The 24,412-nt window shown below is 37.9% G+C and overlaps 1 protein-coding gene across 7 annotated transcripts in view; it reads right to left on the reverse strand.

Moving 5' to 3' along the window:
* NALCN (sodium leak channel, non-selective) overlaps positions 1–24,412 on the reverse strand; it is a 312,076-nt gene that overhangs the window by 281,984 nt on the left and 5,680 nt on the right. For all 7 annotated transcript variants that reach the window (XM_072760965.1, XM_072760968.1, XM_072760967.1 and 4 more), the window contains exons 2-3: positions 13,934–14,080; positions 10,778–10,960 (exon numbers count right to left, since the gene is read on the reverse strand). In XM_072760965.1, coding sequence (XP_072617066.1) covers positions 10,778–10,960; positions 13,934–14,041 — 291 coding nt within the window. In that variant the 5' untranslated portion in view covers positions 14,042–14,080. The remainder of the gene's footprint in view (positions 1–10,777; positions 10,961–13,933; positions 14,081–24,412) is intronic.

Below are 24,412 nucleotides of genomic sequence, written 5' to 3' on the forward strand. Positions count from 1 at the left end.
ACACCTTAAGAAATCTAGAAATAGACTGAAAAAAGGAGACTAAATAAAGAAAAAAAAGAAAGAAAGAAAGAAAGGTAAAATCAAAAATTAATGAGTGAGAATGAATGAATAAGCTAGTACTTTTTAAAAATCAGTAAGATAAATAAACCAATTGGCTAATCTAAAATAAAATGAAGCGTATCTGGGTGGTTCAGTTGATTAAGTGTCTGCTTTTGGTTCAGGTCATGATCTTTGGGTTCTGGGATGGAGCCCTGAATGTCAAGTTCCTTGCTCTGTGAGGAGTCTGCTTCTCCCTCTCCCTCTACTGGCCCCACCATGCTCTCTCTCAAATAAACGAATAAAATCTTTAAAAAAAAAAAAGCAAAATGAAACAAAACAAAACAAACAATGCTAGCCAAGCCAGCTAAAAGAAAGTCTAATCTCACAAAAAATTCAAAATTCAGAGAAAATACAAACCAGAGAAATTAAAATTATTGTAAGCAATCTTCTGTTAATAAATGAAACAAACTAAATAGTGGATAACTTCCTAAGAAAGTATACTTCACCAAAGAGATTCCACAGACCAAGCAAGTCTCAACAGAACAATTTCCACAGAAGACACAGAAACAGAAAGGAGTCCTACCAAAAAAAAGCACTAGGACCAGATGGTTTCATAGGAGATTTATACCAAACTTTTAAAGTTATAACAATTTAAAGATGATTCAGACTATTTTAGAGCATAGGAGTATATGCACACATGGAAAGTCTAATATCAAAACCTGACAAAGATTAGACAAAATTAAAACAAGGAACAAGGGATCCCTGGGTGGCGCAGCGGTTTGGCGCCTGCCTTTGGCCCAGGGCGCGATCCTGGAGACCCGGGATCGAATCCCACATGGGCTCCCGGTGCATGGAGCCTGCTTCTCCCTCTGCCGGTGTCTCTGCCTCTCTCTCTATCTCTCTGTGACTATCATAAATAAATAAAAATTTAAAAAAAAATTTTAAAATAAAAAAATAAAAAAATAAATAAAACAAGGAACAAAATAACAAATATCATCAAATAGCACATTAAACTAGAATAAAACTGTCATGACTCAACTCAGTGTTTTCTAGGAATGTAAGGATGGCTCAATATTAGGAAATCTACCCTATTATAAGAGCTTAAAAGAAAAATAATCAACAAATTTTAAAAGCTATTCATGATACAAAATTCAAAAATTGGAATATTCTCTTAATCTGATAAAATATACATTATTCAAACCCTAATCCTTCAAATTACTTAATAAGGAAATATTAGAGATGTTCTAAATAAGTCCCAGGTTAAACAAAGATTTTCACTGCCTCTAATACTATTTGAAATTGAGCTGACCCAATTAAATAAGTGAAAGCAATTATAGGCATCTGAATTGAAAATAAAAAGACAAATCTGTATTTATTTCTATATGCTATAAAGATATGGAAATACCAAAAATATTAATGGAAAAACTACTATAAGTAATATAAGAATTTAGTAAATTTAGAAAAGTAGCAGGAAATAATATTAACATAAAAATCAAAAGTCTTCATTTAAAATAATAACAGCAAATTAGAATCCTTAATAGAAGATAAGACTCCATATTGACAGCAAAAAGATGAAATAAATACCAAAATATAAACATTACAAAAAATGTGTAAAATGCATATAAGGAGAAGTATCAAACAGTCCTGTAAGACTCAACAGAATGGAAAGACAGCTTATGATTTGGAATAGGAAGAAGTGTGACCAAAAAAGCCATGAGCAAAAAAAAAAATGATAAATGCTTAAAGTAAATGCAATTTATGTCACAAAGAACTAATATTCCCAACACAAAAAATGCCTAAAACTTGAGTGAAAAATAGTAACAATTTGAAAATGGTCTTTGTATACCATCAGGTTCAACCTCACTCTGAAAAGGGAAATTTAAAACTACACTGAGTTACCATTTCTCAACCATCAGATTGGCAAATATCCAAAAGTTTTACAAACTATTTTGTGGTGACCATTTGGGAAAGAGGCACCTGTGTACATCACTGGTCAAAGTCAAAATGGTTCAGAGAATATAGAGTATACATAAACTAATAACAGAACTACCAGGACGCAATTAGCTATATCTAGAATGTAGAATGTTCTACAAGACTCATTTTCCCAATGGATCAATTTTTTTTTTTGCAGGATATGTGGGGCTGAGAACTAATTGGCATAAAAAGATTTAAACAGAATTTAAAAATATAACAAACACACTTTGTGAAGCTTGTTTGAATTCTGATTCAAAGAAGTTACCTTAATATAAAAAGAAATGTTTGAGACAATTGGGTATTTCACCTTTATGACTTGGGTACTGGCATATATTAAGAAATTGTTAATTTTGCTAGATGCAATAATGCCATGATGGTTATGTTAAAAACAATGTTTATCACTCAGTAATGCATAAGGAGTTACTTCTGACATTTTAAATCTGATTTTTCAGATTTGCTCTAAAATGAAAAGAACTGGCCACTACTGATAACTGTTGATACGGAGCTACAGGGATTCATGACAACTATAACCTCTACATCTGTGTAAACTTAAAATTTTCCATGATAAAAAGGGTTTTAGGAGGGAGGGGGAAGGTGGCGGAAGAGTAGGGGTCCTCAACTCACCTGGTCCCACAAACTAGATACTAGTTACCTAGATAGCTTTTTAAACATCCTGAACACCAATGAATTCGACCTGAGATTTAAAGAGAGAACAGCTAGAATGCTATAGAGAGAAAAGTTTTCACTTCTAACAAGGGAAGAAGGTGAAAAAAAATAAAAAAGAATAAAGTGGGCAGTGCGAGGAGCAGGGCTAAAGTGGGGCAGTGAAAAGCCTCCAGGGCAGGAAAGCCTGGCCCTGGAGAAGCGGGAACTTTAAAAATCCATGCTGGAGTTTTCCCTGCCAGAAAAGTGCTCAGCAGGGAAATCGGGCACAGGACAGTGAGAACTCTCCTGTCACTGGGTGCCCCCAAGCTGTGCAGGTCAGCGCTCCTACACCTCTGCCCCCCACTCCCCTACTGAGAGGCCAGTGTGGACTGGGAGACTGTGGTTAGTTACTCTCAGGGAGCTGACTCCAGAGCTGGAGAGCTGGCCACTGCAATTTTTTTCCTCTTTGTTTCACCTTGCACCTGGGAGTGGCGGGCTGCTAGGGAACAGAGGCCTCATGAGGTAAACAGCACACACACCTGAGAGCACAGCAGGCCCTCCCCCAGAAGACCAGCTGGAAGAACATGGGAAGAGCAAGTACTTGACCAATAAGCCCTGGAAAGCTCCAGAACTGAGGGAAAATCAAGGGAAAATAGTATATAGACCTAGAGGGTCCCTTATTTTTCTTTTTTTGTTTCCTTTTCCATTACGACTTGTTTTTATACCTGACTAAAAATTTCCAATATTTTTTGTCTTTTCCCACCTTAACCACAATATTTTATCAGCTCTTCATTTTTAATTTTTTTCCTTTTTGACTTTCATTTTTCTACAATTACATGTCTTAGATATATTTTTCACTTCTGGATACCCTTCAATGTATTCAGTTTAATTCTGGTACATATATGAGATATGGGCATTTGTTTTTTGGTTTTTGGTTTTCCTGCCTCGTTTTGTTTTACAATGGTGGAAGTTAGTACCCTCTAAAACACAACCAACATGCACTCAGAACCAAGTGGAATAATGTGTTGGTTCATTCTGTGAGATAATATTCTCTCTGCCTTCCTATTCTGCCCCCCTCTTTTATCTTGTTTATGTTTTTGTGGTCAGGGTTGAGGCTTTATATAAGTATTGCTGGTTTATATAAATTTGGGATTGAGCATCTTCTAATATACAAAACAAAACACACTCAGAACTAAGAGGATCAAAAAATTAAAAAAAGAGCCAAGAGGATCATCTTCTAGGACACCTCAGGTAGACTACATTCCCTCTCCACTACCACTTCCTCACTACCACCATCCCCCCTTTTTCCTCTTTTCCTTTTTCTTCTTGTTTTTGTGTTTTGTGTTTTTATTTTTATTACTTTGTTTTAAAATTTGTTTTTCACTTTAGCAGTCCTTTTATTTTGCTCTGTTCTTTTTCTTTTATTTTCTGGTCTCTAACCTCTTTGGAATCATCTTAGGGTATATTTTATTTAGGTCGTGGTTGATATTTTTGACTCAGCCCGCTCATACAGCCACTCTGCACTGAACAAAATGGCTAGAAGGAAGAATTTACCACAAAAGAAAAAAACCGAAAACAATACTCTCTGCCACATAGTTACAGAATTTGGATTTAAATACGATGTCAGGGATCCCTGGGTGGCGCAGTGGTTTGGCGCCTGCCTTTGGCCCAGGGCGCGATCCTGGAGACCCGGGATCGAATCCCACGTCGGGCTCCCGGTGCATGGAGCCTGCTTCTCCCTCTGCCTGTGTCTCTGCCTCTCTCTCTCTCTCTCTGTGACTATCATAAATGAATAAAAAAAAAATAATAAAAATAAATACGATGTCAGACATTCAATTCAGAAGTACAATTATAAAGCTACTGGTGGCTCTGGAAAAAAGTGTAAAGGACTCTAGAGACTTCGTTACTGCGGAATTAAGATCTAATCAGACTGAAATTAAAAACAGATTAAACGAGATGCAATCCAAACTGGATGTCCTAACTGCTAGGGTTAATGAGGTGGAAGAGAGAGTGAGTGACATAGAAGAGAAGTTGATGGTAAGGAAGGCAGCTGAGGGAAAAAGAGAAAAACAATAAAAGCCCAAGAGAAAAGGCTTAGGGAAATAAGTGATAGCTTGAGAAGGAAGAATATATGTCTAATTGGGATTCCAGAAGAGGCTGAGAGAGAGAGAGAGGACCACAAAGTGTATTTAAACAAATCATAGCTGAGAACTTCCCAAATTGGGGGAAGGAAACAGGCATTCAGGTCCAAGAGATAGAGAGGACCCCCCCAAAAAATTCATAAAAACCATTCAACACCTCGACATTTAATAGTGAAACTTGCAAATTTCAAAGGTAAAGAAAAAATTCTTAAAGCAATGTGAAACAAGAGATCCTTAACTTATATGGGGAGAAATATAACATTAACAGCAGACCTCTCCACAGAGACCTGGCAGGCCAGAAAGGGCTGGCAGGATATATTCAGGGTCCTAAATGAGAAGAACATGAAGCCAAGAATACTTTATCCAGCAAGGCTCTCATTCAGAATAGAAGGAGAGATAAAGCGCTTCCACGATAGGCAGAAACTGAAAAAAAAAAAAACTGGATCTGCAAGAAATATTAAGGGGAAATATGTAAAAGAAAGAGGGAGCCCAAAGAAACAATCCACAAAAACAGGGACTGAATAGGTAATATGATTGCACTAAATTCATATCTTTCAATAGTTACTCTGAGTAGTTACTCTGAACATGAATGGGCTAAATGATCCCATCAAAAGACAGAGGGTACCAGACTGGATAAAAAAGCAAGACCCATCTATACGCTATTTACAAGAGACTCATTTTAGTCTTAAGGACACCTCCAGCCTGAAAATGAAGCAGTGGAGAACCATTTACCATTCAAATGGTCCTTAAAAGAAAGCTGGGGTAGCAATGCTCATATCAGATAAATTAAATTTTATCCCAAAGACTGTAGTAAGAGATGAAGAGGGACACTATATCATACTTAAAGGATCTATCCAACAAGAGGACCTAACAATTATGAATATTTATGCCCCTAATGTGGGAGCTGCCAAGTATATCAATTAATAACCAAAGTAAAGACATACTTAAATAATAATACACTAATAGTAGGAGACCTCAAACGGCACTTTCAACAAATGACAGATATTCTAAGCAGAACATTACTAAAAAAACAAGGGCCTTAAATGATACACTGGACAAAATAGATTTCAGGGATATATACAGAATTTTCCATCCAAATGCAACTGAATACACATTCTTCTCAAGTGCACATAGAACTTTCTCCATTATAGACCACATAGTGGGTCACAAATCAGGTCTCAACTGATACCAAAAGATTGGGATTGTCCCCTGCATATTCTCAGACCACAATGATTTGAAACTTGAACTCAATCACAAGAAGAGATTTGGAAGAAACTCAAACACATGGAGGTTAAAGAGCATCCTACTAAAAGATGAACAGGTCAACCAGGAAATTAGAGAAGAATTAAAAAGATTCATGGATGCTAATGAAAATGAAAATACAACTGTTAAAAACCTTTGGGATACAGCAAAAGCCGTCCTAAGAGGGAAATACATTGCAATACAAGCCTCCCTCAAAAGATTGGAAAAAACTCAAATACACAAGCTAACCTTGCACCTAAAGGAACTGAAGAAAGATCAGCAAGTAAAGTCTACACCAAGCAGAAGAAGAGATAATAAAGATTTGAGCAGAACTCAATGAACCAGAAACCAGAATAACTGTAGAATAGATCAACAAAACCAGGAGTTGGTTCTTTGAAAGAATTAATAAGATAGATAAACCCCTAGCCAGCCTTATTAAAAAGAAAAAAGACTCAATTTAATAAAATCACAAATGAAAGAGGAGAGTCACAGCCAATACCAATGAAATACAAACAGTTTTTAAAATGTATTATGAGGGATCCCTGGGTGGTGCAGTGGTTTGGCGCCTGCCTTTGGCCCAGGGCGCGATCCTGGAGACCTGGGATCGAATCCCACATCGGGCTCCCGGTGCATGGAGCCTGCTTCTCCCTCTGCCTGTGTCTCTGCCTCTCTCTCTCTGTGACTATCATAAATAAATAAAAATTTTAAAAAAATGTATTATGAGCAGCTATATGCCAACAAATTAGGCAATCTAGAAGAAATGAATGCATTTCTGGAAAACCACAAATTACCAAAACTAGAACAGGAAAAAATCGAAAACCTGAACAGATGAATAAACAGCGAGGAAATTAAAGCAGTCATCAAAAACTTCCCAAGACACAAAAGTCCAGGGCCAGATGGCTTCCCAGGGGAATTCTATCAAATGTTGGCAAACTGAACACCAATAAAAAATAAATTTATTATTAAAAAAAAAGAAGAAACAATACCTATTCTACTAAAGCTGTTTTGAAAGATAGAAAGGGACAGAATACTTCCCAACTCATTTTATGAGGCCAGCATCACCTTAATTCCAAAACCAAAGACTCCACCAAAAAGGAGAATTATAGAATAATATCCCTGAAGAACACAGATGCAAAAATTCTCAACAAGATACTAGCCAACAGGATCCAACAGTACATTAAGAATATTATTCACCATGACCAAGTGGGATTTATCCCCGGGATGCAAGGGTGATTCAACACTTGTAAAATAATCAACATGATAGAACACATCAAGAAGAGGAAAAAAACAAGAACCATATGATCCTCTAAATAGATACAGAGAAAGCATTTGACAAAATACAGCATCCATTCCTGATTAAAATTCTTCAAAGTGTAGGGATGGAGGAAACATTCCTTAGTATCTTAAAAGCCATTTATGAAAAGCCCAGTGAGTATCACTCTCAATGGGGAAAAACTGAGAGCCTTTCCCCTAAGATCAAGAACATGGTAGGGATGTCCATTCTCACCACTGTCATTCAACCTAGTGCTAGAAGCCGTACCCTCCACAATCAGACAACAAAAAGAAATAAAAGGCATTCAAATTGGCAAAGAAGTCAAACTCTCCCTCTTTGCAGATGACATGATACTCTACATAGAAAACCCAAAAGACTCCACCCCAAGATTGCTAGAACTCTTACAGCAATTCAGCAACATGGCAGGATATAAGACTAATGCCCAGAAATCAGTGGCATTTCTCTACACCAACAATGAGACTGAAGAAAGAGAAATTAAGGAGTCAATTCCATTTACAATTGCATCTAAAAGCATAAGATACCTAGGAATAAACCTAACCAAAGAGGTAAAGGATCTATACCCTACAGAACACTTCTGGGAGAAATTGAGGAAGACACAAAGAGATGGGAAAACATGCCATGCATATGCATTTGAAGAATAAATATTGTGAAAATGTCTATGCACCCAGGGCAATTTACAGGTTCAATGCAATCCCTATCAAAATACCATGGACTTTCTTCACAGAGTTGGAACAAATAATCTAAAGATTTGTGTGGAATCAGAAAAGACCCCGAATAGCCAGGGGAATATTGAAAAAGAAAACCAATGCCAGGGGTATCACAATGCCAGATTTCAAGCTGTATTACACAGCTGTGATCATCAAGACAGTATGGTACTGACAGAAAAACAGATGCATAGGTCCATGGAACAGAATAGAGAATCCAGATATGGGCCCTGAACTCTATGGTTAATATTTGACAAAGCAGGAAAGAATATTCACTGGAAAAAGGACAGTCTATTCAATTAATGATGCTGGGAAAACTAGACATCCACATGCAGAAGAATGAAACTAGACCATTCTCTTACACCAGACACAAAGATAAATTCAAAATGGATGAAAGATCTAAATGTGAGGCAAGCATCCATCAAAATCCTAGAGGAGAACACAGGCAATAACCTTTTTGAACTTGGCCACAGTAACTTCTTGCAAGATATATCTATGAAGGCTAGGGAAACAAAAGCAAAAATGAACTATTAGAACTTAATCAGGATAAAAAGGTTCTGCACAACAAAAGAAAGCATCAACAAAAATAACAGAAAACCTACAGAATGGGAGAAGATACCTGCAAATGACATATCAGATAAAGGGCTAGTATCCAAGATCTATAAAGAACTTATTAAACTCAACAGCAAAGAAACAAACAATCCATTCATGAAATGGGCAAAAGACATGAACAGAAATTTCACAGAGGAAAACCTATACATGGCCAACAAGCACATGAGAAAATGGCTCCGCATCACTTGCCATCAGGGAAATACAAATCAAAACCACAATGAGATACCACCTCACACCAGTGATAATGGTGAAAATTAACAAGACAGCAAACAACAAATGTTGGAGAGGATGTGGAGAAAGGGGAACCCTCTTGCACTGTTGGTGGGAATGTGAACTGGTACAGCCACTCTGGAAAACTGTGTGGAGGTTCCTCAAAGAGTTAAAAATAGAACTGCCCTATGACCCAGCAATTGCACTGCTGGGGATTTACCCCAAAAATACAGATGCAGTGAAACACCAGGACACCTGCACCCCAGTGTTTATAGCAGCAATGTCCACAATAGCCAAACTGTGGAAGGAGTCACGATGTCCTTCAACAGATGAATGGTTAAAGATATGATATATAGGGCAGCCTGGGTGGCTCAGCAGTTTAGCGCCACCTTCAGCCCAGGGCGTGATCCTGGAGACCCAGGATGGAGTTCCACGTTGGGCTCCCTGAGTGGAGCCTGCTTCTCCTTTTGCCTGTGTCTCTGCCTCTCTCTCTCTCTCTCCTCTCTGTGTATTCTCATGAATAAATGAATAAAATATTAAAAATATGTGATATTTATATATATATATATATATGAATATTAAGTCAGCCATCAGAAGACACAAATACCCACCATTTGCTTTGACGTGGATAGAACTGGAGGGCATTATGCTGAGTGAAATAAGTCAATTGGAGAAGGACAATCATATGGTTTCACTCATATGTGGAATATAAGAAATGGTGAAAGGGACTATAAGGGAAAGGCGGGGAACCGAGTGGGAAAAATTAAAAAGAGAGACAAACCATGAGATACTCCTAACTCTGGGGAACAAACAAAGGGTTGGAAGGGGAGGTCGGTGGGGGATTGGGGTAACTGGGTGATGGGCACTGAGGAGGGTACTTGATGATATGAGCACTGGGTGTTATACTATATGTTGGCCAATTGAACTTAAATAAAAAATGAAAAATAAATAAATTTTAAGAATAAAAAAATAAAAAGATTTTTAAAAGGTAAAAATGAAAAGAGTAATGCATTGACTGTGATCCCTCTCTTTTAAGAATAACACACAATGAATTACGTATAAAGAGAATCACTGACCCATGAGTAACTTCATGTTATGCATCATCTCATTAGATTCTTAAAATCCTAGTACAAAATAAAGCCCTTTACCACCAAAATTATGTAACTAGAGATGCTGATACAGCCAGTAAAGGAAAGCTAAGATTTGAGTCAAATCTATCATTTGTAAACCCTTATATCCATACTATTTCCCTATACCAATGGCTCCCATAATAGCATAATTTCAAATACTTTAGAGAGACAGTATCATCTATATATTTTTATCCTCTGTGTGAAGGTTAGTAGTATATAAAAGGGATATCCTCTGACAGAACTTTTCTTCCTTTGCTTTTTCCTTCTTTTCCTTTTTCTTGTTATTTCTTATCTCTCCATAGTGCCAATTGCATGCCATACCTTCCTCTTCTTATACTCCTGCTTTCCACATCATGTCCTTTCTTTTCACTCCTTTATATCTTTAGAACACTTCAGGTTAATGACATCCTGAATATTGTCACATTGTAATTTGATCATGTAACATTTATTCTGCATCCCATAAATCCACAGGTGCCAAGCTTGGACCAACCACAGTGCCAGGCCATGAGTTCACCTGTAGGTGACATAACTGACCCTACTCTGGCCATGAAGCTGCCAGTCGGACTATCTTCCTCCTTCCTGGATATCCCAAGGCTTTGTGTCTTACACAATTTATTTGACGTTTTAAATATTCTTATACATCATATTTTCATCAATTCTGGAGTTATGCCCTATTTTTAAAAACCTCAGTATGGATAAAGAGATGTTTTGTTTTGTTGAAATTAATATGAAAATATTATTAAACTAATTTAGATTTTTAGTGCATTTTGTTTACAGGACACTCACCTTGACAATACCCCGGATGTGCATTTTTGCTATCATCTCTGCCGTGTAGAGAAACATCAGTAAAGTATCCAGAGTAAAAGTCACATACTGAAGAGGGGGGTAGTGTTCGAATGTCATGGGTGTGTTCATACAGACAGAAATGACGCTGATGATGGCACAGATGCGCAGCAAAGAGTGAACCCACTGAAAAAAAAATGGTCCAAAGTTATCCTTTGACACCATAAAATGAGATCTTAAACTTGTGTTATAAACCACTCTATTTGGAAAATATGATATTGAGATTAAAATATCTCACCAGCATGGAGAAGGGAAAGTAGGAAACTTATGTCTGTTAAGTGCATACAACGTGCTAAATATTTTCACATATTTTACATCATTTAATTCTGAAAGCCGCCTAATTTCCACATGAACACACTAAGATGGGAAGGTTAAAAGTCTCTTAAGACTTTTCTGTGCTCCTGGAGTTATTGAGAGCCAGGGCCTTGTTGTGAACTTAGGCAGGCTACTGCAATGCCTCTGATCTCTCCAAGGCATCGGACCACAACATAAGGAGATTCTGATCCCATTAAAACAGGGCAATCAGTACCTTACTTATATAGAAATGTTATGTGCTATTTATTACTTTTATACTTTTTATATATTGGGTGCACCTAGAATTGGAAACTTATACTTACCATAACTTCCCTGGTAGCTGGCACAGTGGCCTATCCTCATGGATTGCCCATGTTTTTAAGAATGACTTGATATATAGCACTTCCCATGTGTCAGGCTTTCTTTCCATTTGTATGTTATATGTAGCATTCTCAAATAAAACAACATACTTCAAAAATCTGACCACATCCCACATTCTCAAAAGATAATAAATGGACTTTCTTCCACATTTTAGAGAACATTTTGTAGAAATTTAGCCCTGATAGCTTTTCTAAAATCCCAAAAAGTGTTTGTGCAGTTCTAGGAGTGCACATGTTGTCTGAAGATTTTCCTTAACTTCAACATAAAGATAAACATGTATAGGCATGTGTTTGTGTGTGTGCATATACATGTGTGTATGTGCAGGAAATACGATCCCTCATGTAGAGTATTTTGTTATAAAAACTAACACCGAAGCTAAAAAATTAGTAAATGGCATCTACGTGCTACCCCCGCAAAATTTATATTACTAGTTAATTAGAACACAATTCTTAAACGTAATTTATTTTTTTCTTAAATATAATTTAAGTGTGTTATTTATTGATTATGCTGGATATATCTGCAGTCATGTTAATCCTCTAACATTATACTCCCCCTGAAAGAGATGTCACAATTTCATGGTATATGTCTTCTCAGCTGTGCAAGCTAGAAGCACTCATGATGAAAAATTGAAGACTGTCAAGAACTTTGAGGAGATTCAGACACTTGTAGGCTAATGAGTGGGTTATAATATTAATCTGACAGTTATAATATTTGCATGAAGACATAATGTCATTAATTCTATACCATGTAAGTCACTGATGACTCAATTCATTTTAAGGGTTGATGCACTTTTCATGCAATTTGGAAGACCTTCAATAAAGTGCAAATTTAGCTTGATCTGGATCTCCAACACAAAGGATCTAATTACACAAAAGAGCTTCAAAAGATGGGCTCTTCCACAACAAATCTATTTTGAATTTAAAGAAAGAATCCTAATTAAACATTAATCATTTTAGTTACTGCTTCCATGGCTATATCTATAATGGTACCTCTTGGAGGTTCTCAGAAAGCCTTATATTTGGTGGACACTCAGAAAAAGTTAGTGAATGCTTTATTTTCCATCCTGTTCCATTTTCTAAACATGAATGACAGACCTACTATGGGTAAGAAATTATGTAGGGCTCTGGGGCCACAAATATGTTAAATATGTTTCTGACTCATCACTACTTAGCAGTCTGATATGCATAATATACATTTATATTTATATGTAACACAGATTTTTACTTACATACAAATGTAAAAATAGGAAAAGTGGAAAGAGAAGAGGTTCATTCTGCATGTTGTGGAGAGGGTTAAATGAGGAACCATTCAGAGGCTGACAGGAGTGGGCTGACATTTGAGCCAGCCCTTAATGGGTCAGGAGGACTTGACTCATCAGAGGCTGGGGAAGGCCTCTGGGCAGGGAAGCAATGTGAACTGGCTGGATGTCTTGGAGGAACGGGAAGACGCTGATGAGGCTCAAGTGGCCAGTGTGCACGTCCAGGAAAGCACAGTTGCTCTGCTGGCGGTTAGAGCCAGATTATAAAAAGTCCTCAATGTGTAAACACATTTTAATTTGCAATGTAGGTAAGAGAGATGTTTCAATGACTGTACAGAAGGGCAATGTGAACAGAAACAGGAATGCAGGAAAAAATGTGAGCATGCTGGACACATAGTCTGAAAGGCAGAATGGATGGAGAAGACCGCAAAGGGCCAGGAACATGGGCAGGTGATCTTTATCCTGGTCAAGGGAAAGACGATGAGTGTAAGGGTAGCAGTTCATTTCCTTACTTCAGCCTCTGCTGTGAGTTCGGTACTGAAGTGGAGCCCACTCGCTGTGGTAAGGCTGAGCTTCCAAGACCTGTGGACATGCCATCCCACCTTCTGGCTGCTATGCTCTCTGTTCAGTGATACTGTCCTAGATGTTCGCCTCAAGTTCTCATTAGCTTTATCAGGCAGAGAAGGTGCCAGAATTCTTCAGAGACACTATCCACTATCTCATTAACTTTTACTTTTACTCAAACCTTGTGACTCAGGAGGTGACCTTTCATTCCAAACATTTGATTATCACCTCACACATTTGTGCATGCTCAGATCTCTAAGTAAAGGAAACATGATAGAACAGATTACTCATCTGGGACTCCAGCTTTGGATCAGTCTGCGAAGTGGCATTATCACTGCATGGCATGACTCTGAGAACAGCATGTGCAGTGGGGGGAAGGAGGGAGCAGACCACCTAGCAGACCTTCCTATGTGAATAACTCCCGGTGGTACCTCTTTATTTCATCTGAATTATTCTCCACTTCCAGACTCTGAGACTCATCCATATTCTACTGCACCTCAAACAGTCATTTCAAAGCCAAAGGGATGTGATTTTTGAATTATATGTATCAAATTTCCTTTATATCAGCATGTGCTTCTCCACTCTTCAAAAAAGAAACTTACTGGCTTATTAATCCAGAGTATGTCAGCGTTGTCGGACAGAGATTCGTCGGGACCAAAGTCAGTAACTGGCTGGGCCTCCACCCTGGAGCTCTGCTTCCTTTTGAGCATGCTGAAGTTAGCTTTGGTGAGCAAGTACAAAACTGCAGTCTGGAGGAAGAAAGGCAGTTCTGTTAGTCACCTAAACCATCTTTACCCTGAGCACTTCAAAAACGGAGTCCCCCGTGTATCCATATGCATTCATTAATTATACACATGTTCTACTACACAGAATATAATAAATGCATGCAAGAAGAAATTATAAAAGGGTAAGATAAAAATACCAATCCAAGTTGAGCTTTTTTTCCTCTCAACCCAATGGATCATCCTGTGCACTGCCTAAACAGTTTGCCTGCCCGTGTGGAGAGCACTAGTCTAGTCTAACTGGGGTAGAATAGCTTTGCCTTTTTGAATATATATATTAGTAGAACATTTTTTGAGGCCTAGAGCCGTCTCTACTTAGAGGCGCTCTGTGCCAGAGCACAGGTTACCGATCCACTTGAAATACTAGGATCTTTCCTCAGAATTTCCCCCAGGGTTAATTCAATGTGACACTCACAAATGTCTATTTCCAATGATAGTTTCAAACAGAATTGCCAATTTTGTCCTTGACATAGAGGATATGGGGCAGAGACAATGGGTCAGAACTTGCTCTAAATTTTTTTTCTTTTTTTTTTTTCTTTTATAAATGCTGGGGTTGCTCCAGTTCTTCCAGTTACCTTGAAGTAAATCTAAATCTCACCAGAGAGATAAGATGCCTGCTTGTGATATAATGGAGAAGAGACACAAAGGCAGGTGGCTCTGGTTACCCTGAGTCCACAGACAGATTTAGTTGACTAACACCTGGATTAGTCTCAAAGGAAAGGAGCAAGGCTACAGTTTTTTGGGTATATATTATATCTGGGACACTTAGCAATGGTATTTTACGTAAATCTTTACCACTGACAATAGACAGGAAAACATCTTGTCTTTTCCTGCCAGCTGAGAAATTCCAGCCTCAGGGTGGTTAAGAACTCAACCAAGGCTACTCCAGCAAACTTGAATCATAAAAGAATCTACATCTGACTACAAAGTCCAAGTGTTTGCCAGGGACCAAACTGATTCTGAGGACTGATCAGAATTTCACAAGGCAGATAAAGAGAAGGAAGAGGTCCAGGCAGCTCACTGCTGTGGAAATGCCAAGTCAGGAAAACACAGTAGTTTTGCCACCATGAAGGTGCACTGGCTCTCCTACCTGCGGCTACTTGGGGCTAGACACCGAACTCTAACCAAAGGACAGTGAGGACCATTCAGTTCTCAAAGGAATGCAAGAACTAGAATGTGTTAGTATCTGTAAATTTATGCAGGTGCAATTTTCACTGGGAAAGAGAACAAGCCCCGGCAGCTCAGAACAAATCAGCTTTGACTTTGATTCTCTGTGTTTGGGTGCCTCCTTCTATGTCCAGGCTCTCCTTGAGGTACCTAGGTAGGTGTATCTGCCCAGCCCTCTGATTCCCAGGAGAAATCATGCTAATTGGCTTTAAGATGTGGTAGGTGTTTCTACACTATCTTACCCAGAATATTGGATTTGAAAATGGGCTTTGCAGTAGGCTGCACTAATTAATTTTATTTTACATAATTGGAGTTAGGGACTCTTGACATCGATATGTAAATATATGCAGAATATTCAAATTATGCTTATTCTCTGATTTACTATGGAGGGAAACATCTGGTGGCCTCAATTTGGGATGCTTCTTGAATGACAGTCTCCTATGTATATGAAAATGGGATACAGAATCTTTTAGAAATCCTTCAAAAATGATACAATACAAAGGAAATAAAGAGTGGTTGTACAAAGTTGTTCAAAGATGATACAAGGACATTTTATAGACCTAGCCACCAACCATAATACCTTTTTCGCTGTGTCAGTGGAGAGACTTATCAATGGCCATTTATTGCTCTTATGATCTGGCCATAAGTTATAGTCTGAAAATTTTTTGATATATGAATGTTATACCTTCATATATGAATCCCATGCCCCTTTTATTATAAACATCCCAATTGAAGCAAAGCCAATTTTTTTTGTTTTGTTTTTTTTAGCAAAGCCAATTTTTGATTATGGTTTTGTTTATCTAAAGTAGACATCCAGAATTATTTTTTATTAAATCCCTATGCTAGCTATTTTGACCCACCAAAATCACACATGATGAATAATATTGTCATACACTTTGACCCTAATTTTACCTACTGTGAAAATGCCACCAAATTAAACAGTGCCCAAGAAAACTATGTGTTCAAACTTCCATGGAACCTAGTTAATACACACATACACTAAAACTCAACAACTAGCTCCTGAATCACTGAAATCTTGGCTGATTCAATAATATTAAACATTATGTTAAGCGTCCAAGTAGTAAAGTAAATTCAAATTACATATGAAGAACTCAAAATTAATTTGAGGCAGTTGATTATAAAAATTTTCCTTTCTACACAGAAATATGATTTTACACATTCATTCATGTTGAATCAATATAACTGAGTACAGCAAACCTATTATTCCCCTGATAAAGACTAGCAGGGATATTTAAGTATCCTAGGAAAGCTGATTATTTTGATAGGAAATTGCTTCTGTGTATCATAGCCTTATCACTATGATGTATTTATAACCCAATATATTTTTTTTCTGTTTACAGAAGTGCGCTTCATAAGGCAGTACACTAAATTTAAAAAGCAAGGCTTCCAGTAGCTTTTCCACCCTTATTAAAAGTAGTTGGTATTAATGGCTCAATAATGGGAGAAGGCTACACAGTTATAGAATATTCATTGATAAATCTTTTACTTGGAAACAGCTAATGGCAACGCCAAGAGAAAAGATATTTTGGTTCACTGCTCCCTTTTATATGGTTACAATCCAGTTTTATACTCTGTGATAGCAACATTTTACTTCTATCAGCATACACTTTCCTTAGGACATTCAGGCTCTCACTTGACCAACTGCAATTAATATACTCAGTTTTCTTTAATTGCGAAGTGCTTGCAACACATAGGGTCATTTCTTCTCCTTGTAACCCTCTTGGGTTTGCATTAAACTCTTTTGAATCTTCTATCTTCTAAATGATGGTTTACAGTATGTCCTTTACCTGTTGTCCCTTGGGTCTGTCCTCTGTACTTAACCCCTTAAATGAGCATCTGTTCCTACAGTTTCCATCACCATCTGTTGGCGTCTGGCTCCTGAGTTGTCCATCTACACTGCTGCTTCACCCTCAGATACAGGCCGTACCAGCACCATCACCACTTGAAACTCAACAGGATAGGTGGTTATCAGTCCGCCATTCTCCTTCACCCTTTCCTCTCAATTCTCAGATCTTACTGCCCTGAGCTCTTCGGGTCCTTGACTGCAGATGCTCACATGTGCAGAAGGACTACATAGATTCTGTGTCCTCATGAACATGGCCTTCTGCCTAAGCCCCCATTACTAGAATCCTTGCTCAGCCATGGACTTCGGGTCTGGATTGCCACCAACATCAAGCTTTCTAATATGTCCTGTCCTTTTTATCAGAAATCAACTTCCCAGAACATTGATCTGATCTCTCCTATAACACAGAAAACTTCAGCCTATCTCTTCGTTTATCATTCATTCATTCACACAGAAGAGACGGCATATCTACTTCGGTATCAGGCATTGTGACATATGCTGGGTACACACTAGGAATAGCAAAGGCATTTGGAACTCACAGACTGCCTGCCTTTGTGACTTTGTGTTGTAAAGACACTCTGCCCTATCCAGTTTTACTTGGATTTCCAGTCATACTCAGACCTACACACTCCACTTGAACTAGCTAAGCGTCCCATCACCCCCTTACACAATTTCTCGGTAACTTCCGATCCTTTATTCCAGCTGTGTCCTCTTCGTGGTCTGCTACCAATCCCACATCAGTTCTTTATATCCCCTAGCTTAAGTCATGCAGAGTTTTTAAAAGGAAATTAAGAAAACAAAATGTTCAATACTATCCTTTGGGCTCCTCACCCCAAGCTTTATTGTTAGGTCTTTGGAAGAGGAGCCTTCATTGATAGCAGAAGTTTCTCATTCATCCATGCTTGCTTAACATGCATTCATTCAAAAAAAAATGATCCAACTATTGTGTTAGGTGATATGAATTTAGCAGTAACAAAACATACTTGGTCTCTTTTCTCCTAGAATTCCAATGCCCTGTGCTCTTGACACAGGCAACAACATGTTTAATTAAAGGCAAAACAGCTGATTAATCAAAGGAGAACCTCTCACCAATGCATACTCATCCTTCAAATCCCATCTAATGGTATTATTATTTTTTTCACTACTTACTGCTAGTTCTACACTACCTCCCTGGGCAAGGGGTATTTATTAAACAGTTGATTCCCAACATGCACCTGTATATGCTCTGTCAGACATGATGAGATTCATGTGACAAGCCAGGACAGCTGACTACTGGTCTCTTCCTAGATCTCATATACCTACATCTTAAATTAAATGAAAAAAATTATTTTATTTTATTTTCATTACACAAGCAATGCAGGATAATTAGGAAAAAAAAAACATAAAAACAAAATGAGGAACAAAGTGAAAGCCATCCGGAATTCCACTTCTAAGAACTCAATTGTTTTTGCAAAGTATCTGTTGAGTGCATATATTGTGGTAGCCCCAGGGCAAAGTGCTGCAGACAGAGCAATAATCAAATATACTCCCTCTCCTCATGACACTTCTTTAGCTGGGGCACTTATTCTCCAATGGCATATGGACGGTACCTCTACTATTTTCTTTTCCATATATATTTTTCCATGCATATATTTATTTTAAAATGGCTGCATAAACACTGTCTTGTAACCAGCTGTTTTTTTCCTTCATTTAGGAGTATCTTATGAACATCTTACTCTGTCAATAAATAAGCATGCATAAAAAATCCTAACTGTAAATAAACACTACCTTCAAACATCTGCCTTTCCTTGTCTTTCTTGTCTCTTAAGTTCATTTACATCATTATATGTGCAAGGCCTTGCCAGGTAAACAGATAAAAACACATCTTTCTAGATTAGGTATCAACATTGAATTTGCAGGTGAGAAAGGTATCACCACATATTTTGGAAGACAACTGAATTTGATGTTATCAAAATTTTTGAGCATTACAATCTTATTTCTTATTTCAAGTATCTCTATTTCTCTTTTTTTTTGTTGTTGTTTTGTTTAAATGGCTGCAGAACCCGAAACAACAAACCACTGATATCCATATTTGAACAAGTTTTCTGCCTTTTTCCATATGCATATTTAAATATTCCGTTGTACTTCAGCACATCATAATAACAGTTTGAAGACAAAGGGGATGTTTATTCCTGATGCTGGAACTGCCAAATGCCATTATTTCTGTAAATACAGACTCTACATTTTGGCTGGCCAAATTTCCTTCCCAACAGAAGGGGTCCATTCAGAACAAATGAATATAGCATCACGCATTTTATGCCATGCTTGAATTAGGGAACAAACCCCGCTATTTTGGTCTTTTTTTTCTGTGATCCAAAATCTGCCCTGCCTCATGCTTATCCACCCTGTCCACTCATCCTTCCTCTGATCCCAGGACACAGTGGAGCCCCACTGCACCTCCTCTGCCAGCTGAGTGTCCTCTCGTTCCATCTTGAATGGTTGAAACTCCTCCCTAGTTCAGCAAGCCCAGATCATCTTGGTTCTCTGCTTTGTGAAACAAAGGTCAAAGATCAGTGTTCTGGACTGTCTCAGCAATCCACGGCCACCTCTGTGAGCTCACCCCTTAAAGCCTCTATAGCCTCATACGTAGCACTTTCCCACCCATTCTCCAACGGCCCAGCATCCCTTGCTTAGTGGTGCTCAATAATTGCCTTTGATCTTAATAATCAAAACTGTTTCAGGAAAAGTATTACAGACATAATTTGATATGAAGCTGAATGTATACTTTCCAGTCTGAATGCTTTACAAAGAAGAAAACAATCCTCAAACACACATATATACATACATACACACACACACACACACACACACACACACACAGAGAAATCTACAGGAAAAAAAAAAACACAACAGTGTGATGAAATGATTTGGAAGATAAGGATTATGAGGTCATCAGTAGATTTCCTCTCAAAATCCATCAACTGCCATGTAAAAACAGACTCCTTCCAACAATGTTTACTGAGGGTTTGCCAGGTAGCAGGCCTTGTTCTAAGCACATCGTGCATCATGTCATTCCATTTTTACAAGGACCATTTCACAGATGAGAGAGTTTAGGCACAGAGGTGAGTCAGGGATAGATATTAACCAAGACAATGTGGCTTACAGAACTATTAAATTTAAAATTAACTGTAAGAGTGGTAATAAAAAGAAAACTACTTTTTCAACATAGTCTCATCATACAACCTAGTGATTATAAACTCTCTTGGCATCAATTATTTTTTGTGAAAATAGTGCAGACATTTCTATTTTTCCTATTTCTATTTTCTTAATCCATTTGTATTATATGATTCATTTTATGGTTCATTCGAGTCACATGTTTATAAAAATGTGGGGGTTTTTTTCCTGGCAAGAATTTTAAAAAGTCTCATTGAATCTATCTAAATGTCATTTTCAGGTTTCTGAAGTCATTATTCATTATCCAGTCTTTCCTCGAGGGTGATTTCTAGAAATGTTCTATTATGCTTTTATCATAGTTTCTCTAAATTTCAAAAAAAAATGAGAAAAAAAGCATTTACCAACTCTCATTTGATAATCTTACATCTCATAGGAAACAGACAGCTGTCTTAATTTCCTACAGATGGCAGATTTCTTAATTTCCTAGAATTTAAGTCCTATAAATTTTTTTTTCTTTTCTTTTGTTTAGAGAGAGTGAGCACATACCCATCTGAGTGCAATGAGGGGAGGGGCAGAGGGAGCGAGAGAATCTCAAGTAGACTGCACACCCAGCACAAGCGGGATTCAGGGCTCAATTTCATGACCCTGAAATCATGACCTGAGCTGAAATCAACAGTTGGACACTTAACCAACTGAGCCACCCAGCACCCCTAGTCTCATGAATTAGTTGACTGAATATGCTAAGAATGTGAAAATAGAAACTAGATCCCACTAATGACACCTAGGCAAAAGAATAAATGCATTCTGCAGAGAATATACTTCTTAAATGAAGTCCTTCTGCCATACTCAAAATCCACAACTCAGAACACAATCAAGGTTGTGATATTGTTTTGTAGTGGTTGTTCTTGCAGCAAGGAAAATCCAAACTAAATGGAAGCTATCAATCAGAAGTTAGCAAGTAGTAGCTGTTTAATCTGAAAGTTTCTAATAATAATCCATTGGACCATCCTGAGAGGTGGCTGGCTGCTGTATGGATGTTCTCAGAGAGAATTACTACATTTTGTGAAGCTTGCAGATAGTATTCTTGCACCATCTGGAGTTGCAATACATTCCATCCCAAGAAATTTCCAATAACAAAATCTATTCTCACACTCTTGATGCAGCTCCTAATTTTATGCATGTGATCAATTCTTAGGGTAGGGTCATAGTCCATATACCACTGTATATAATATTAGAAAAGAATCAAGCCTTAAGCATTAGGTATTCTCTTTTGTTCTCTCCACTTGAAAGATGAAATCAAATATTTATGGAAAGTTGGCTCTGTGCCAGGCACAATTCCAAGGCCTTAAAATTTCTCTGAAGTAGTTTTTCGTATTATCTCCATTGTACAGATTACAAAGTCTGAGGCAAACTAGCCAAATCCATATGAGTTGGAAACAAGTTTGAATCTAGGCAATCTGAACTTCAAGAACTTTTGTAAATTTCAAACCTTTTGCAACAGTGATAAAATTCATTTGTGACTTCTTTAAAATAATACAATGTGAAAATAATTAATTGTGAAGTGTGCACAAATTACACCAAACATTTGTTGAGAGTTTATGATGTGTGAGGCTAAGAGCTTTGCATGGATTATCTCGCCTACTTCTTGCCCTGCCCCAGTGAGGCAGGTGTTCTGTTACTCCTATTTGATAGGTTAAACTGAGAGAGATGGTGGAAGTGCCCTGCCCAAGGTCACTTTCTGATCTTTACCCCCATGATCTTCAGCTCTCTTTCAGTCTGATTTTTCCAAGGCTTGGTGATTAGAATCATCTTTCCCAGAGATCAAGGATGGAGATTCTCCAATTCTTGCCTCCTCCATGTCTGAGTAGTAAAACCAAATTTGAGCATGGCTGCCCCTAGAGTTGCAAGGTCAGTCATCACAGGCCACTCTTAAGCAAGCCTGTCATCAGTCCCCTTTGCTCATGCATTTTATGGGCCAGTCACATCTTTCCCTCTAATAGGGCTTCTGTTTGCAGAAAAGGCAGGTGGCTCTGTTGTCTCCTCTCTCAAAGTAGCCTGAGTTTTATGTCTGATCCAGCAATCAGCAGAGCACATCACTTTAGCAGGAGAGCTAAGCCATCATTGAAATGTTGACCGCTGGGGTCACAGCAGCAAGCTCTCTCTGACTCTCTCCAAATGCACTTTTCATTTGGGTGCTTACTCATCTACAACTTGGCCTTTGCTAAATCAGGATGTAGCCCTGTAAAAACAGAATGTTATATGCATGGTCCAGTCTCAGCAGGACTGCAGGGGCCACCCAAGTTGGGACACCAAGCAGAGGAAGTGAAACATTTCAAAAGGCCACCTCTAAACCCAGCTCTTTCTTTCTCTGTTCCTTTTGTCAGTACACTGATTAAAACCAGAAAATGGTGCCCCACTTTTTATACTGACTCTGCTCCCCAAACCCCAAAGAAAAACAGCATATTACTTTTTTTCTGGTTCTTTCTACGAATGCTTCAAAACTCTCATGACTTCACTAAGAATTCTGTTTTGTTTCATTTTTAATTGTGACAATTGCATTTTCTTTGACCTTTAAAGATCACTGGATTTGGAAAGGAATTCAGGATTGACTAGGATGACCCAGCACCCCTTTGCTGTTATACCCTGCATCCTAAACTAAACTGGCCCAGCAACAGGAGAGGATGCAAGGCTGTATTTGTGTCACCTAATCACTGTATTGTAAAAATTGAGGCAATAAGCCTCTCTCCAGCCTTTACTCAGAAAATCCAATCAATGCTCTTAACAAGCCCTTGCCATTCACTCCAACTTTAGAAAGGATATACATTTATAATTTTGTGACTTATTCTAGGTGCGGTATTGGTATAAGAAAATTTTAGTAAAAGAATGTCAGAGTTAGAAACACCAGAGGGGGACACTGAGTGGCCCAGCCCATTAAGAGTCTGCCTTAGGCTTAGGTCACCATCTCAGGTTCTAGGACCAAGTCCCACATTGGGCTCCCTGCTCAACGGGGAGCTTGCTTGCCCCTCACCCTCTGCCCCTTCCCTTGCTTGTGTTCTCTATCTCTAATAAATAAATAAAATCTTCAAACAAAAAAAAAAGAGAGAGAGAGAGAGAGAAAGAAATCACCAAAGAAAGAAATCACCACTATGAGAAGGTCACATTTCTTAATCTCCAAATAGTCCTAAAGAGGTTCTCTCATTCTCCACATGGCAGCAGGGCTCTGGGTGTTTTCATCTCCCAAGAGTTCAGTGACAGGCATTTAATTTTGATAAACTGCTATTATCATTTAAATATTATGAAAAATCAGAAAAGGAGATTATCTATTTTTATTGTGGTTGCTTACTCTTGTAATGAATCTGCAAAGGACAAAGAAAATGGATGGTTTAAAATAGTGTTTTTCAAAACTTTACCATACTGTTCTTAAAGAGGATGGCAGTTCAAAAGGAGTTACCTATTTTTTTGTTTGTGGTTATTTGATTTGATAATAAAAATCTATAAAGTTTGGACAAAGAAGGTGAAAGGTTTCCACATAGTAGTTTCCAAAGACTTCTGAGCTTTTGAATCATCCAGGGAGGTTCTTAAACATTCTACACCCCAGGCATCCTTCACATCAGGCATACCAAGTCAGAACCTTTTGGGGTGTTCTATGGGGAAATGGTATTTAAAAAAAAAAACCCTTCTCAGACAATTCTAACACACTCTCCCATAAGTGGTCCCAATTAGTGATGAGGTCACTGATCTAGAGGCTCAGAAGAGCATTTTAACACTTCCAGAGTTTATAGTTCAGAGTCAAGACTGGTTGCTTGGGGATAAAAATAAGAGAGACTAGTTCTAAAAAGTGGAGGCAAAATAGAATTCCGAGACGAAAATTTTGATTTATAACTATGTACATCCAGTATATTCGATTCTTAAGTTTTCCTGAGAGACCTTCAGAATTTACTAAAAAAATAACTATATGGAATATACTTTATATACAAGAATAGGATTTTGGTTTTTGTCTTATGAGAACATAACTAAGAAATCTTTTACTTGGCTTTTCTCCTACAATGTTCTAGTCTAGGATATACGTTGAAAATGGCTATTCATTTCTAGAAACAAAGAAAGCAAAACCAAAT

The sequence above is a fragment of the Vulpes vulpes genome, chromosome 6 (genome assembly GCF_048418805.1).
Source record: "Vulpes vulpes isolate BD-2025 chromosome 6, VulVul3, whole genome shotgun sequence".
NCBI classification, from domain to species: Eukaryota; Metazoa; Chordata; class Mammalia; order Carnivora; family Canidae; genus Vulpes; species Vulpes vulpes.